We start from the raw sequence: 13,451 nt of genomic DNA, 5'->3' as shown, positions 1-13,451 counted from the left end.
GGTTTTATTGTTAAGTTCACTTCTGTTGTGAACAAACCAGTTGTCTCAGGTTGAGAGAATTTAATTTAATTTGATAGATGTAAATGCACTTTATATAGTGTAACTGTTTACTTTTGCTTTTTTTTTTTTAACAAAGATTTGGGATTTTAAAGGATTTTATCCTGCACTGGTCTGTGGATGTGCAATAAATATCAAAAGTTAAACACCTTTCTGATCTACTCATTTCAACTGACTGTGAAAACTGCTTTTTCAAAAAAAATTTTATTCATTGGCATATAACTTTTTTTTTTACTGTAACGCAAATAGTTACTTTCCCTGGTAACGAGTTACTTTTATTATAGAGTAATTCAGTTACTTTTTTGAACAAGTAGTGAGTAACTATAACTAATTACTTTTTTAAAGTAACGTTCCCAACACTGGTCTAAACACAAGGAGGCTTAAGAACCAGAGGCGGCTACCGGCGGCTTTGCCGGCGTGGGGTGCGGGTGTGGGCGTGGGGCGGTTCTCACCACGACGCTGCAGAGTGAGCACTGCTTCTTGCGCTCGTAGGGCGTGAGTTTGGGCGCGTAGTCCGGGTTGGCGTGACGGCCGCTGCTCAGCTCGGCCGCTTTCTCCTTCCGCTGCTCCATCTGCTCCATGTGCCTCCGGCTGCTCTCGTCGTGCTGTGGGCCGCAGGGAAACGGCACTGAAAACACAGGCTCCCCATCACAGCGTGGAGGGGTTTGGCCCAATCACATTCATTATTATTTATTTAGTTATTATTATCATCACTAGTGGGACGTGTAGGCAGACAGCCAGTCTGCACTGATGCTAGAGGAGCAGAAGAGCTCAAACTTCACTTTTATTTTGGGTGTTAAGACTTCAAAGGAGGAAATATTTTAAAAATGTGAGCCCGATATCCAAAATGCCTACAACTAAATCTAATCTATACAATTATATCGTATGAAATAATTTAAAAAATATATATTTTGTATATATACACCATTGTATATAAATGGTTGTGTTTATTATTAATGCAGAAGACACTTAGATCTGTGGATTTCCTTGGTGCTAACACAACCATCTTCCCAGTAACTTTAGTTTATCAGTAATGGAGACATGAAGGTCCTAAACGGAGGGTGAGATCTCTGGGCTGAAGGCCCTGGTGTGTCAGAGGGAGGAGGAAGAACCTTCATCTGGATCTTCTTCTGCAGCTCCTCCACGGCCTCCTGCTGTGCGGCGCTGAGGGCAGCCAGACGCTCCTCACGGTCCCTGCACATTCACACAGTGAAGTTCAGTGACATTCACCCCCCGGGTGTGGGTGTGGCCCCAGCTGTGGCTCCACCCACCTGGCTCTCTCTCGCGCCGCGTCCTCCCGCGCCCGCTCCTTCTCCTGCCGCTGCTGCTCGATACGGGCCTCCTGCTCCCGCCTCTTCATCAGCAGCTCCTCCACCCGCGCCTGGCGCTCCGCCTCCAGGACCCTCTTACGCTCCTGCGGCGGGCGAGCCCAGAGTTACTAATGGGGCGGGGCCAGGATGGGTGGGGGCGGGGCCATGACGGGACAGGGGCGGGGCCAAAATGAGTTGGGACGGGGCCAGGATGGTGGGGGAGGGGCCAGGATGGGTGGGGGCGGGGCCATGACGGGACAGAGGTGGGCCAGAATGGGGTAGGGGCGGGCAGAATGGGTTGGGGTAGGACCAATATGGTGGGGCGGGGCCATGACGGGACGGGGCGGGGCCAGAATGGGTTGGGGCAGGACCAGTATGGTGGAGCGGGATGGGGCCAGGAGTGGGGTGGGGGCGGAGCCAGTATGGGTGGGGGCAGGGCCATGACGGGACAGGGGCGGGGCCAGAATGTGGTAGGGGTGGGGCAGGACCAGTATGGTGGGGCGGGGCCAGGAGTGGGGTGGGGGCGGGGCCAGGAGGGGTGGGGGCAGGGCTAGGAAGGGCTGGGGGCGGGGGCGGGGCTAGGAAGGGCTGGGGGCGGGGCTGCACCTGCACGGCTTCGTCTCTGGCCTGCTTCTCCTCCTGCCTCCTCTGTCGCTCCTCCTGCAGCTCGGTGAGGCGCTGCTCATACTCGTTCAGCTTGGCCAGCACGTCGTGTCTCTTGTTCTGAGCCTCCAGAGTGTTGATGAAGGCGATCTCGTTCACCTGTAAGACGAACCACACGGCGGCCACGCCTGTTCAGACTCTAACAGCAGCACAGCTAACGTGAACACACAGAACACCCACCGTACCGGTGCTGACGGCACAGTTGGCCAGCGTGTTTACTGCCAATCACCATCAATGACCATCAAGAGCAGTAATCAATGATATACACACAGCTTCAGTCTTTAGTAGATTGAGCGAGTGGCATAAGTTGGCATTTCAGCCATTTCTGTATTTTTATTAGTACTTTAACTGCACTTTAGTACTACTTTTAAGTAGTTTCGAGATACCAAATGGATAACACGCAATGTCCAAGTCATCACTATTGTTCAGAAACTTCAAACTTCTGAAACCGCGTTAATCGCACTTCAAGTACGTTAAATGAATCAGTGGTTTTTATGCAGTAAACACATTTGGATCTGTGAGGCGAGTCGTTAGCTGGTGCTCAGGTTCTCACGTGAGCCCTCGTCCTGCGGACGGATGAAGATGATGGAGGAGATGAAGGGGCTTCACGTGCTGCTGCTTACCTTGGCCTCCTCCTCCTGCGCCTTCTTCACGATGGCCTGCAGCTGCAGCTCTCGCTTGAACTCCGCATGGACCAGTTTCTCCTCCATCATCCTCCTCCTCTGATCCAGCAGCTCCTCCTTCCACTTCCTCACCTCCTTCTCCTGGGGGGGGGGGGGGGGGGGGGGGGGGGGGGGGGGGGGGAGTACGGCTGAGGCACAGACGAGGGAGGGGGGACGAACGGTCGGCCACGCCAGCGCCCCACACTCAACACCTCCTCCGGTTCCCCACACTCAACACTCAACACCTCCTCCGGTTCCCCACACTCAACACCTCCCCCGGTTCCCCAACACTCAACACCTCCTCCTGTTCCCCACACTAAACACCTCCTCCGGTTCCCCACACTCAACACCTCCCCTGGTTCCCCAACACTCAACACCTCCTCCGGTTCCCCACACTCAACACCTCCTCCGGTTCCCCAACACTCAACACCTCCTCCGGTTCCCCACACTCAACACCTCCTCCGGTTCCCCAACACTCAACACCCAACACCTCCTCCAGTTCCCCACACTAAACACCTCCTCCGGTTCCCCAACACTCAACACCTCCTCCTGTTCCCCACACTAAACACCTCCTCCGGTTCCCCACACTCAACACCTCCCCTGGTTCCCCAACACTCAACACCTCCTCCGGTTCCCCACACTCAACACCTCCTCCGGTTCCCCAACACTCAACACCTCCTCCGGTTCCCCAACACTCAACACCTCCTCCGGTTCCCCACACTCAACACCTCCTCCGGTTCCCCAACACTCAACACCTCCTCCGGTTCCCCACACTCAACACCCAACACCTCCTCCAGTTCCCCACACTAAACACCTCCTCCGGTTCCCCACACTCAACACCTCCTCCGGTTCCCCAACACTCAACACCTCCTCCGGTTCCCCACACTCAACACCTCCTCCGGTTCCCCACACTCAACACCTCCTCCGGTTCCCCAACACTTAACACCTCCTCCGGTTCCCCACACTCAACACCTCCTCCGGTTCGCCACACTCAACACCTCCTCCGGTTCCCCAACACTCAACACCTCCTCCGGTTCCCCACACTCAACACCTCCTCTGGTTCGCCACATTCAACACCTCCTCCGGTTCCCCAACACTCAACACCTCCTCCAGTTCCCCACACCCAACACCTCCTCCGGTTCCCCACACTCAACACCCAACACCTCCTCCAGTTCCCCACACTCAACACCTCCCCTGGTTCCCCATCACTCAACACCTCCTCCGGTTCCCCATCACTCAACACCTCCTCCGGTTCCCCACACTCAACACCTCCTCCGGTTCCCCACACTCAACACCTCCCCTGGTTCCCCAACACTCAACACCTCCTCCGGTTCCCCACACTCAACACCTCCTCCGGTTCCCCAACACTCAACACCTCCTCCGGTTCCCCAACACTCAACACCTCCTCCGGTTCCCCACACTCAACACCCCCTCCGGTTCCCCACACTCAACACCTCCTCCGGTTCCCCAACACTCAACACCTCCTCCGGTTCCCCACACTCAACACCTCCTCCGGTTCCCCACACTCAACACCTCCTCCGGTTCCCCAACACTCAACACCTCCTCCGGTTCCCCACACTCAACACCTCCTCCGGTTCGCCACACTCAACACCTCCTCCGGTTCGCCACACTCAACACCTCCTCCGGTTCCCCAACACTCAACACCTCCTCCGGTTCCCCAACACTCAACACCTCCTCCGGTTCCCCACACTCAACACCTCCTCCGGTTCCCCACACTCAACACCTCCTCCGGTTCCCCAACACTCAACACCTCCTCCGGTTCCCCACAATCAACACCTCCTCCGGTTCGCCACACTCAACACCTCCTCCGGTTCCCCAACACTCAACACCTCCTCCGGTTCCCCAACACTCAACACCTCCTCCGGTTCCCCACACTCAACACCTCCTCCGGTTCCCCACACTCAACACCTCCTCCGGTTCCCCAACACTCAACACCTCCTCCGGTTCCCCAACACTCAACACCTCCTCCGGTTCCCCAACACTCAACACCTCCTCCGGTTCCCCAACACTCAACACCTCCTCCGGTTCCCCACACCTGCTAGCTAAAGAGCGCATCGTGTGGTGACGTTCGGGTGTGCGAATACACAAGACCGAAGTTTCCTTCACCTCACGTGGACCCGAGGGAATGAAAACAAACCGGGCCGGGAGAGCGGCTGCTAAGAACTATGTCGCCGTCACGTTCTTGTTTGCCATCACGGCTTCGCCGGCCCATCCGGCTAAGCTGACTCTGTGTGGACGTTAAGTGGCCGTCTGCCTCAGACAGAACCACCGCTCGGCCTCCAGACGGCTCCGGGCCAGATGCGCTGGGGTTGTGGGGAGCGAACTCACTCTCTCTAGAAGTTTCTGCAGTTTGTTCGTCTTCTCCTCCCTCAGCTTGTCCCGCAGCTGTTGAGCCTTCAGCTGCTTCTCTTCATGTTTCTTCTTAGACTCTGCGATGGTTCTGCCAATAATAAAAACCCTCACATTTAAAAGCCCCCCAGGCCGTCACTCAGAACGGAGCTCCCGCTATGCGAAGCGACTCCAGCAGAGCACCACAAAGAGTTTCAAATATTAATACACTGTTTACTCTACTTAGAGGGGTGTGTATGTAACTGTCACAGCAGCGCAAAGACAAAATGCCTGATCTATATCCAAAGCTTTCTTCGTCCTTGTTAAGTTGGCATTCATGTAAAGTACACTGACAACACAATACATGACACAATTTGTAAGTGTGTGTGTGTGTGTGTGAGGGAAAACGCAGACGTGGCAGGGGTGTGCGGTACCTCTTGCGGGAGGGTGAGGAGAGTTTCTCGTGCATGTGTATGCCGTGTCCGGGGGGGCGTGAGGGCTCCTCTTCCACCATGTCCCCCCACGAGGTGCTCTGACGCCAAGGCTCGCGTGCTGGAGCCGGTGGAGAAACCAGAGTCAAACACACGCGCCACGCGGTCACACGCGGTCACACGTGAGCAAAGGGACGAAGGGACGTGAGCAGCTGCTACCGTCATAGTCCGCCAGCATCTCGCTCCAGTCCAGGTTCAGTCCGCAGCCGCCCGCCCCGATGCCGACCTGCGGGGCACAGAGGAGAGCGGTGAGGAACTCGGAGGTGCCCGAGAAGGTCAGTGGAGTGATGTAACCCGGAGAAGGAGCTCCCTCACGGCAAAGTCGTTCTCGTTGTCCTGTTCCAGCTCGTTGTTCTCCGCCTGGATCTCCCGGGTCAGCTGCTCCTCCTCAGCGATGGCGCTGGCGATGGCCTCCTCGTTGGCCTTCTCCAACCGGTCGGCCAGCTCCTCCTTCTTGGCCAGGACCTCGGCCATGGACTGGGGCTGGACGCAGGGCACAAGAGGGTCAGACGTGTGCAGCGGAGAAGCGTTTGAGGCCTCCTCTGGGCGAAGAGCGGGGCGAAGGCAGCAAAACGGCCACGCCCAGCCTGTCGGAGCATGCTACAAGCACACACACGCAACCTGGCCCGAGGCCCCGCCTTCAGCCCCGCCCAGAATATAGGCCACGCAATGCTGTGTTCTGAAATGCCAAAATCCTCGGCAGATCAAGTTTTTTTTCCCAGAAAGCCAAAGTCAATCCGAGTACCATTTAAAGCAAAACAGAACAGACATTGCTCCCGTCGGCCATAATGAGAGATGAACAGTAAAAAAGAGAGAGAGAGAGAGAGAGAGAGAGAGAGAGAGAGAGAGAGAGAGAGAGAGAGAGAGAGAGAGAGAGAGGGAGTACAGGCACACGGCATAAACACGATCAATCACAAAAACCACGCAGGAGATGCACAGCAAAGTCATGCAGGACACATCCACTATGAGCATGAAGACATGGAGGACGGAGGTCCAGGCACTTACTGTCCACCCTTTACCAGCGTGGAGACCCCTCAGCCTCCGTCATGTCACTGCCACCACCGAACCTCCCCCACGTAACCCCAGTCCTGACTGGGGGGGGGGACGACCGCATCGGTGAACAGCAGGACCACGTATTTTTGGTCGACACTTTAAGGCTTTTGCACCTGTGGGTCCCCATAGCTGTCAGTGTCACTAGTGAGTTACTGAAATATTTTGAAAAGGAATCCTGGCTACTACCGTTACGGGCCACAACACTTGACCCGGCGCCCCTTAAACTGACGAGTGAGCAGAATGCCAAGTGTCAGATTCAGAGCTGCCACGCTGGAAGATGGAGCCCTGGCAGTTCTGGGATCAGTGCAACACTTCACCCTAATGAGCATAATGAGGAGGAGGTTTCTCTCAACACCACTCCTGTTAGTCTCCAGCAGGAGTCTAAACAGAGAGCGTGGCTTATCTCAGCCACCCAGCGAGGCGGTGTCTGGACCTCTACAGAACCAGCGACAGGTTCCTGCACGATCTGAGCTCAGATAGCCCCCACCCACAAGGTCATTTATGCTCCATCCATCTTTATAGTTTCAGACAGCCTTTGGTGTGCTGTTGAGAAACGGATGAGGGTAGCACGGGCAGAGGAGAGGCAGGTTTTAGCCTTGATTAACCCCTGAGAGGTTATACTTGCCAGAGATGGCAGTCTAGGGGCTAGTGGGAGAGAACCAGTGTCAAAAGGGACTAGGACTAGTTACACAAACACTCAACACGTCTCAATGTGGAGGAACCTGAACAGATTCCTTCAGATTACAGTAAAACACTTTGAAGGGCGATTCAAGGAATTTGCAACGTGGGGCCAATCAGCAGTCAAAAGGAACACACGCGAGACGCAACCCTTTAAACGTTGTTTAGCACTAGCTGAGCTTTTGTGGGTGACTCTGTTTAATATAAAAGCTCCAAGCAGCACATCGGCTGGTCAGAGGGCCATACACAAAGCCATACACTACAGAGAAAGGTCTAAAACACGAACTTGCTCAAGGGACAGCGAATCAACGCTACTACACATAAAAAGCGAACCATCAGAAATGTAGTATAAGGGTCCCCTCACACTCCAAACGACGAATATCGGCCTTGTAATCGTTCGTACGGGGTTCTGTCTACGGGAGGGTTGGGTAAGCGGTGTGTGGGGGAGGGGCGATCCTGCTGTTGCCGGAGGTTTTTGGGATTGACGTTGTTTAGGCGGTAACCGTGACCCCGGCCTGCGTCTCTCAGCACTCACGGTGGACAGCTCTGTGGGGTCCAGCACGCGCTCCAGTTTCAGGGCCGCCAGGGGAATACGGGCCTCTGCTGCGTCTGCTACTCCTCCCGCGGCAGCAGATGGTGCCGTGACCCGCCACACCGCCCCCGGCAGCTCCGGGCCCACAACAGCCGGCCCGGCCCCAGGCTCCTCCGGCCGGGGACAGGACGGAGGAGGTTCTGGGGCAGGAGCTGGTGTTTGGGTTCGGGGTGAGGTAGGAGGGGACTCGGACACGGGGGGCGGTGATTGGTCGGAGGGAGCAGCGACACACTGTCTGGGCTCCTGATCCCTGTCTGATGGGGGCTGCATCAACACACACACACACACACACACATTTATACACACGTAATTACAAACATGCAAGTTCTTGGCAGGCTCTCCCAGAGACTTTGATGAAAGATGGTCATCATACATGAGAAGATCGAACACGTTCATCAAAACACGCTGTACACACACTGAGGAAACGCAACATGCTTGGAGATGTTGGAACATGCCAAACACATCAAACATGGATCCGCACAGTCAGATTTACAAACATGCAAACGCGGCATCTTTCACCGGCCCCCTGAATACCACTAATCCGCTACCAATAACACTTCTTGTAAGTGCACCGAAGAGCGCAGAATCTATACATATTTCATAAGACTGCATATGATATTTCTAACTGTGTAGTCTCACCACATATGTACAAAATCGATGCCTGTTCAACTGATATGGCCCTGTCTGGACTGTGCGTCTATGAATACACCCCAAAACACAAACAGCATGAGCAGATAAAACACTCTAACATTACAGAGCCCCCCCCCCCCCCCCCCCTCCGCTCCTGAATTATTGATGCACGGGGGGCTGCTGGCTGATGTCAGTACCTCCATGGCTGGGGCCTTCTCACACTCAGACTTTTGCTCTGGGGAGGCGAGCTTGGCAGGCTCCGCCCCTGGCCCCGCCCCCCGGGCTTTGCCCCGAGACGAGGCCGACAGTCGCCCGTTCTGCATCTCGCCGCCATCTTTAGGGGAGGCGTGGGCCAGGACAGGGCTGACCTTGGCCACCATGGCAACGGAACGGGGTCTCATGGAGCGTCCACGCTGGACCGTCTCCCAGCCTTCTGCGTCCGTTTTTCCTGACGCCAGACACACACACACACACACACACACACACACACCAATCAGCACGAACGCACGGTTAAAACAGACGCTCTGTGATCAGGACATGCTTTGTGTGTTGGTTCTGCGTGATGGTTCTGTGACTCACCTGCTTTCTCTGTAGGGCCTACGGTCTGGCTGGGTACCGGCAGGGACTGGGAGCATCTGACCCGGTCAGCCCAGCTGGGACCAGTGTGTGAGAGCCGTGCTACTGCCAGGGTGGGAGGGGGTCCCCTGGAGAAGACACGCAATGCAGACGTCACCGCCGGGCCACCGTAGCCCTTCAGACACGCAGCCCAGGCCCAGTACCACAACCCCAGACGGACAGGCTAGCGTCCGATGCCGCGATGATGATGATGATGATGATGATAGATTCCCTTGACTGTAAATCAGCTCACGAGAATAATAAGGGGGCAAAGGGAAGAAGCAAACTTGTGATCTGACCCTAGAACAGCCGAGGGACGTCAAGAACGCACGGAGGATTCAGACAGCAGCTCCCAGGTCAGCCCAACAGGCCCTGGGCTCCATCTGATCAATACCCATTTCCGGAAGCATCCGATTACAGCGTAATGCAGGTATCGAACCCCCCATGCTTCTGTAGCCTTCAGCCACACTCGCATCAGCACCTCCTGCTGTCTGTGGAGCAGCCTCGCAAAAACCCGGCAAAAATCACATTAAACAAACGCTTGAGCCTCACAGATCGATGGCCAAACCCTTCCAGACAACGGATATCTCCTCTCCAGCCTTAGACCGGCCTTCTCTGTGCATCATATCTGCCATTGATTTCCTCATTTGCTCATTTAGTGCCCTTTTAATTGAATTAGCCACCGTGTTCCTTTTACACTACCAGTATTAAAAAAATAAAAACATAATGGAAATGGACGGGGACAAAATTGAAGCGTTAATGTAGGAAGTGGAGTTTCCCCACATCGGGCATTAGAGGTTGTTTGCTAACCGAGAACATTCTCAATTAGAGGCGTGTAGGCCGAGATAATGGACTGTGGCTACGTTCAGAGCACACACTCGAGTGAGTGGACTTCCAGCGTAGATCCGTGGTCAGATCCCCACGGTCAGCAGATATGGAGAAGGGCCTACCCAAAGCTGAGAGTGCGGCGGACGTTTGGAGATGGAACTACTCGGTCCGTCGTTGGACTGGCCATGACGTGACGTCCCGGGGACATCTTGCGAACCTCCCACGCCAAAGACGTGGGCCTGGAAGAATCGCAGATCCACACACCGTCAACATTTAACCAACATTCAGGATTTGGATCTAAAATGAAAGCAACAATTTCTCAAAACATGCGTCGACACCGTCTCCTCTAAACGCTGGAGTTTACAGCTCCATAAATCCATGTAGTGTTGAATTCGTCACTTCCCAATAAAGTATACATTACACTCAGTATTAGGATGCAAGGGAACCCAGGAGTGCGTGCAAAGGTGGGCTGATCAATACGGAGCGCGTGCTAAACTGTGCGAATGGAGAGGCGACTTAAAAGCTCAGCTTTATACCTTAATCAATGGACGAGTGTTGTGGTCATTCAACCATTCGCTTAAACACAAACCAATAAACTTGTGAATCCCCTTGAATTACAGCTCTTCCTATTGATCGGGTCCAAGACACTACAACCGGAGCACCAGCCTGAGAGTCTCCAGAGTACGGATGAGTCCCAGTGTGTGTGTGTGTGTGTGTGGGGGGGGGACAGATCACCTGTTCTGAGCATCAGTTTTCTCCAGCTTCTCCTGCAGTTGGATCCAGTCGATGAGAGCTTTAAAGTCTCGTACGTAGTTGTCCAACATCATCAGAACCTCCTGGAACACATCAAGTTCCAGACACGAGGATCTCAATGAAGATCACACACCAGATAACTCTGTTAGCATTTAAACACTGATTCAAAGGTCAAGGTTCATCTTTCAGAAGTTACAACGTACATGCTTTTGAAATGAATACATACTTTCATAATAAACACTCACTCTCATTCACCGTCTGTGTTAGTGTGTGATCAAGCGTTTTGAGAGGCAGACACATTGTAAGCCGACCCAAAAACAAAACCACAATCCCAAGCGAGTCCGACTGTCCAGCTCAGCTCCGCCCCCACGCCTCTGCCCCTCCCTCCAGCTACAGGTGAGCTCAGCCCACCGTGTGACAGGAGAACCCGAAAGGCCTTTCAGAGCAGCCGGTCCAGAGGGACGGGGCACCGTGTCCCAGCAGAGGTCCTGCCGCTGGAGCCAACAGGAGGGGCTCCCGTAACCCTAGACCCCCCCCCCCCCCCCCTCCGGCAGACCAAACGGGCGGGGGCAGCGGGACAGGGTCAATGCCACCAGAGCTCAGCTCACGTCCCAGCCACAGCTAGGCAGCCACTCCATTCACAAAGAACTAGAGAAGACAAAGGGGTCGGGGTGGGTGGGGCGGTTAGGGGAGGGGGGTAAGAACCCTAACCCTCCCCCCCCCCCCCCCCCCTACTCTCCCCTGCCTCGCTGGTCTCCCACAAGAGGCGCGGCTGAAATTACCAATTAGTTTAGCAAAAGGGGGCTGGCAAATCTGATTGGGCCTCTAATCATTTCTGGTTACTGGCAGAGAGAGAGAGTTGGATGACGGCATCTCATTGTCTGCCCGACATTCGATCTGCCAGGGGGGGGGGGGGCGACTCTGGGGAATCCCTACGCCCGCACAAAGGCCCGCAGGAAGGGTCCGGCAGAGAGGTCTCGTCCAGCGCCCATTACCACACACCACCAGAACCAGAACCAGCACCGGAGCCTGCTGCACAGCTGCCCTCCACCAAACCCGCCCCGCCCCTGCGCCCGCCCCAGCGCTGGTCCAACGTCCTTCTTCCACGTCTCTCTCGGCACGCGTGCGGGTCAAACCCCCCGCCGGAGGGAGCGGAGACGAGCCGTGAGGAGCGCCTGCTGGGCAGGACGGCCAGATGGGCGGGACGAGGGCAGGACGAGGGCGGGACAAGGGCGGAGACACGGCGGAGGAGGCGTGTGTGAGACGGATGGGTGGGCGGGAGTTAGCGCTAATTGAGAGGAAAGCTCACAGTGCAATTGGTTAATAGAGGAGGTGAGACTAGTGGAAGATGTGCAGTGATGTCAGTAACGCGTTACTCTAATCTTACCACTTTTTTCGGTAACGAGTAATATAACGCGCTACTATTTCCAGTCCAGTAATCAGATTAAAGTTACTTATCCAAATAACTGTGCGTTACTATTTTTATTTTCCCTAGTAAAATATATATTTTTGCTTTCTTCTTGGCTCAGTTCTACTTTTGCGTCTGACCGTAGCGCTCGACTCCGCACGCTGCGCGCGACCCTGTGAGAGCGCGAGCGCGTGTTACAAGTCATTTTTTGCAGCGTCCTCCCGTAACGATATGTGGTAGGTAGTATAAAGAAACACCCCTCAAAAACAGGGGAAGGAACATTTACCTGATGAATTTTAATGTTGCTTTGTGTTCCACGTTTGAAAAGTGCTGGAATTTTGACTAACGTCGCCTACTTTAAAATGCTTGAAATTGTAATGGTATTTCGTTTCACAAGCTGTCTGACTGAACAGGGGTGGGTTTCCCGAAACGTTCGTAGCTTCATACGAGGTTACGAAGTACTTGGCGCTACGAACGTTTCGGGAAACCCACCCCAGTTAGCTTGTATTACGTTTACAAATAAATTTACAAATAATACCGCGCAGCTACACAAACGTAATGTCAGGAGATACTGTAGCGACTCCTACTCCTCACGGCGAGTCTTGCCCTTTAAGTGACACTGGGGGGCGGAGCCTGCGCGAGCCAGGGTTGCGTTATCAATAAAGTTTCCCTCCTCGGGATTTTTGGATTAAGCAGTTTCTGCCTCGGTTACCGAACCTGCTTCAATACATTGTTACTGTTAAAAATGCACTTCCAATAAAGTGAGTATTGGAAAAATGTATTGTGCTGCTAAATGTAACTACTAAAGTAACTTGTAATCTAACGTAGTTACTTTTAAAATCAAGTAATATGTAACGTAACTAAGTTACTTTTAAAAGGAGTAATCAGTAATCGGATTACTTTCTCAAGGTAACTTAGCCATCACTGAAGATGTGTGTGTGGCACACACTCATACACACACACTCAGTTAGTGTAGAAGTAACGCTGGATGGTGGTGAACACACACTCATACACACCTACTATGAAGCAGCACAGGGTAGAAGAGACCCCCCCCCAAACATAATCACAAAACAGTCAAACACATGCAGAGGAAACCATGACACGTTGTACCATTTATCTTTTGGTGAATGTGGCACGCACACACACACACACACACACACACACACACACACACACACACACACACACACACACACACACACATATTCTTTACACTCAAGTGTTCATACTCAAGATTATTCAAGGTTGGGTTTTTTTTTCTTTTTTCTCCAAAATCTCCAAATTTTTCCACTTTCATAGGTTGCATGGTCATAACTGCTGAGCAAGCATGCAAACACACACACACACGCACACTGGGGTCTT

General features: G+C 53.8%; 1 protein-coding gene across 3 annotated transcripts in view; it reads right to left on the bottom strand.

Annotated features, from left to right (window-relative positions):
* The window catches only part of scaper (S-phase cyclin A-associated protein in the ER), a 45,741-nt gene that overhangs the window by 20,412 nt on the left and 11,878 nt on the right, over nt 1-13,451 (bottom strand). For 2 of the 3 annotated variants that reach the window (XM_077007428.1, XM_077007429.1), the window contains exons 5-17: nt 10,664-10,764; nt 10,051-10,167; nt 9,065-9,189; nt 8,683-8,933; nt 5,848-6,015; nt 5,692-5,758; nt 5,476-5,593; nt 5,042-5,153; nt 2,654-2,794; nt 1,974-2,129; nt 1,329-1,471; nt 1,170-1,251; nt 510-662 (exon numbers count right to left, since the gene is read on the bottom strand). In XM_077007428.1, coding sequence (XP_076863543.1) covers nt 510-662; nt 1,170-1,251; nt 1,329-1,471; nt 1,974-2,129; nt 2,654-2,794; nt 5,042-5,153; nt 5,476-5,593; nt 5,692-5,758; nt 5,848-6,015; nt 8,683-8,933; nt 9,065-9,189; nt 10,051-10,167; nt 10,664-10,764 — 1,734 coding nt within the window. Of the gene's footprint in view, nt 1-509; nt 663-1,169; nt 1,252-1,328; nt 1,472-1,973; nt 2,130-2,653; nt 2,795-5,041; nt 5,154-5,475; nt 5,594-5,691; nt 5,759-5,847; nt 6,016-7,798; nt 8,120-8,682; nt 8,934-9,064; nt 9,190-10,050; nt 10,168-10,663; nt 10,765-13,451 lie in introns of all 3 variants that reach the window. The other variant, XM_077007427.1, reaches the window with a different exon arrangement.

This window comes from Brachyhypopomus gauderio, chromosome 5, assembly GCF_052324685.1.
Source record: "Brachyhypopomus gauderio isolate BG-103 chromosome 5, BGAUD_0.2, whole genome shotgun sequence".
NCBI lineage: Eukaryota > Metazoa > Chordata > Actinopteri > Gymnotiformes > Hypopomidae > Brachyhypopomus > Brachyhypopomus gauderio.
Note: the sequence above shows the minus strand (reverse complement) of the source record. Positions and strands in the feature narration are given on the sequence as shown.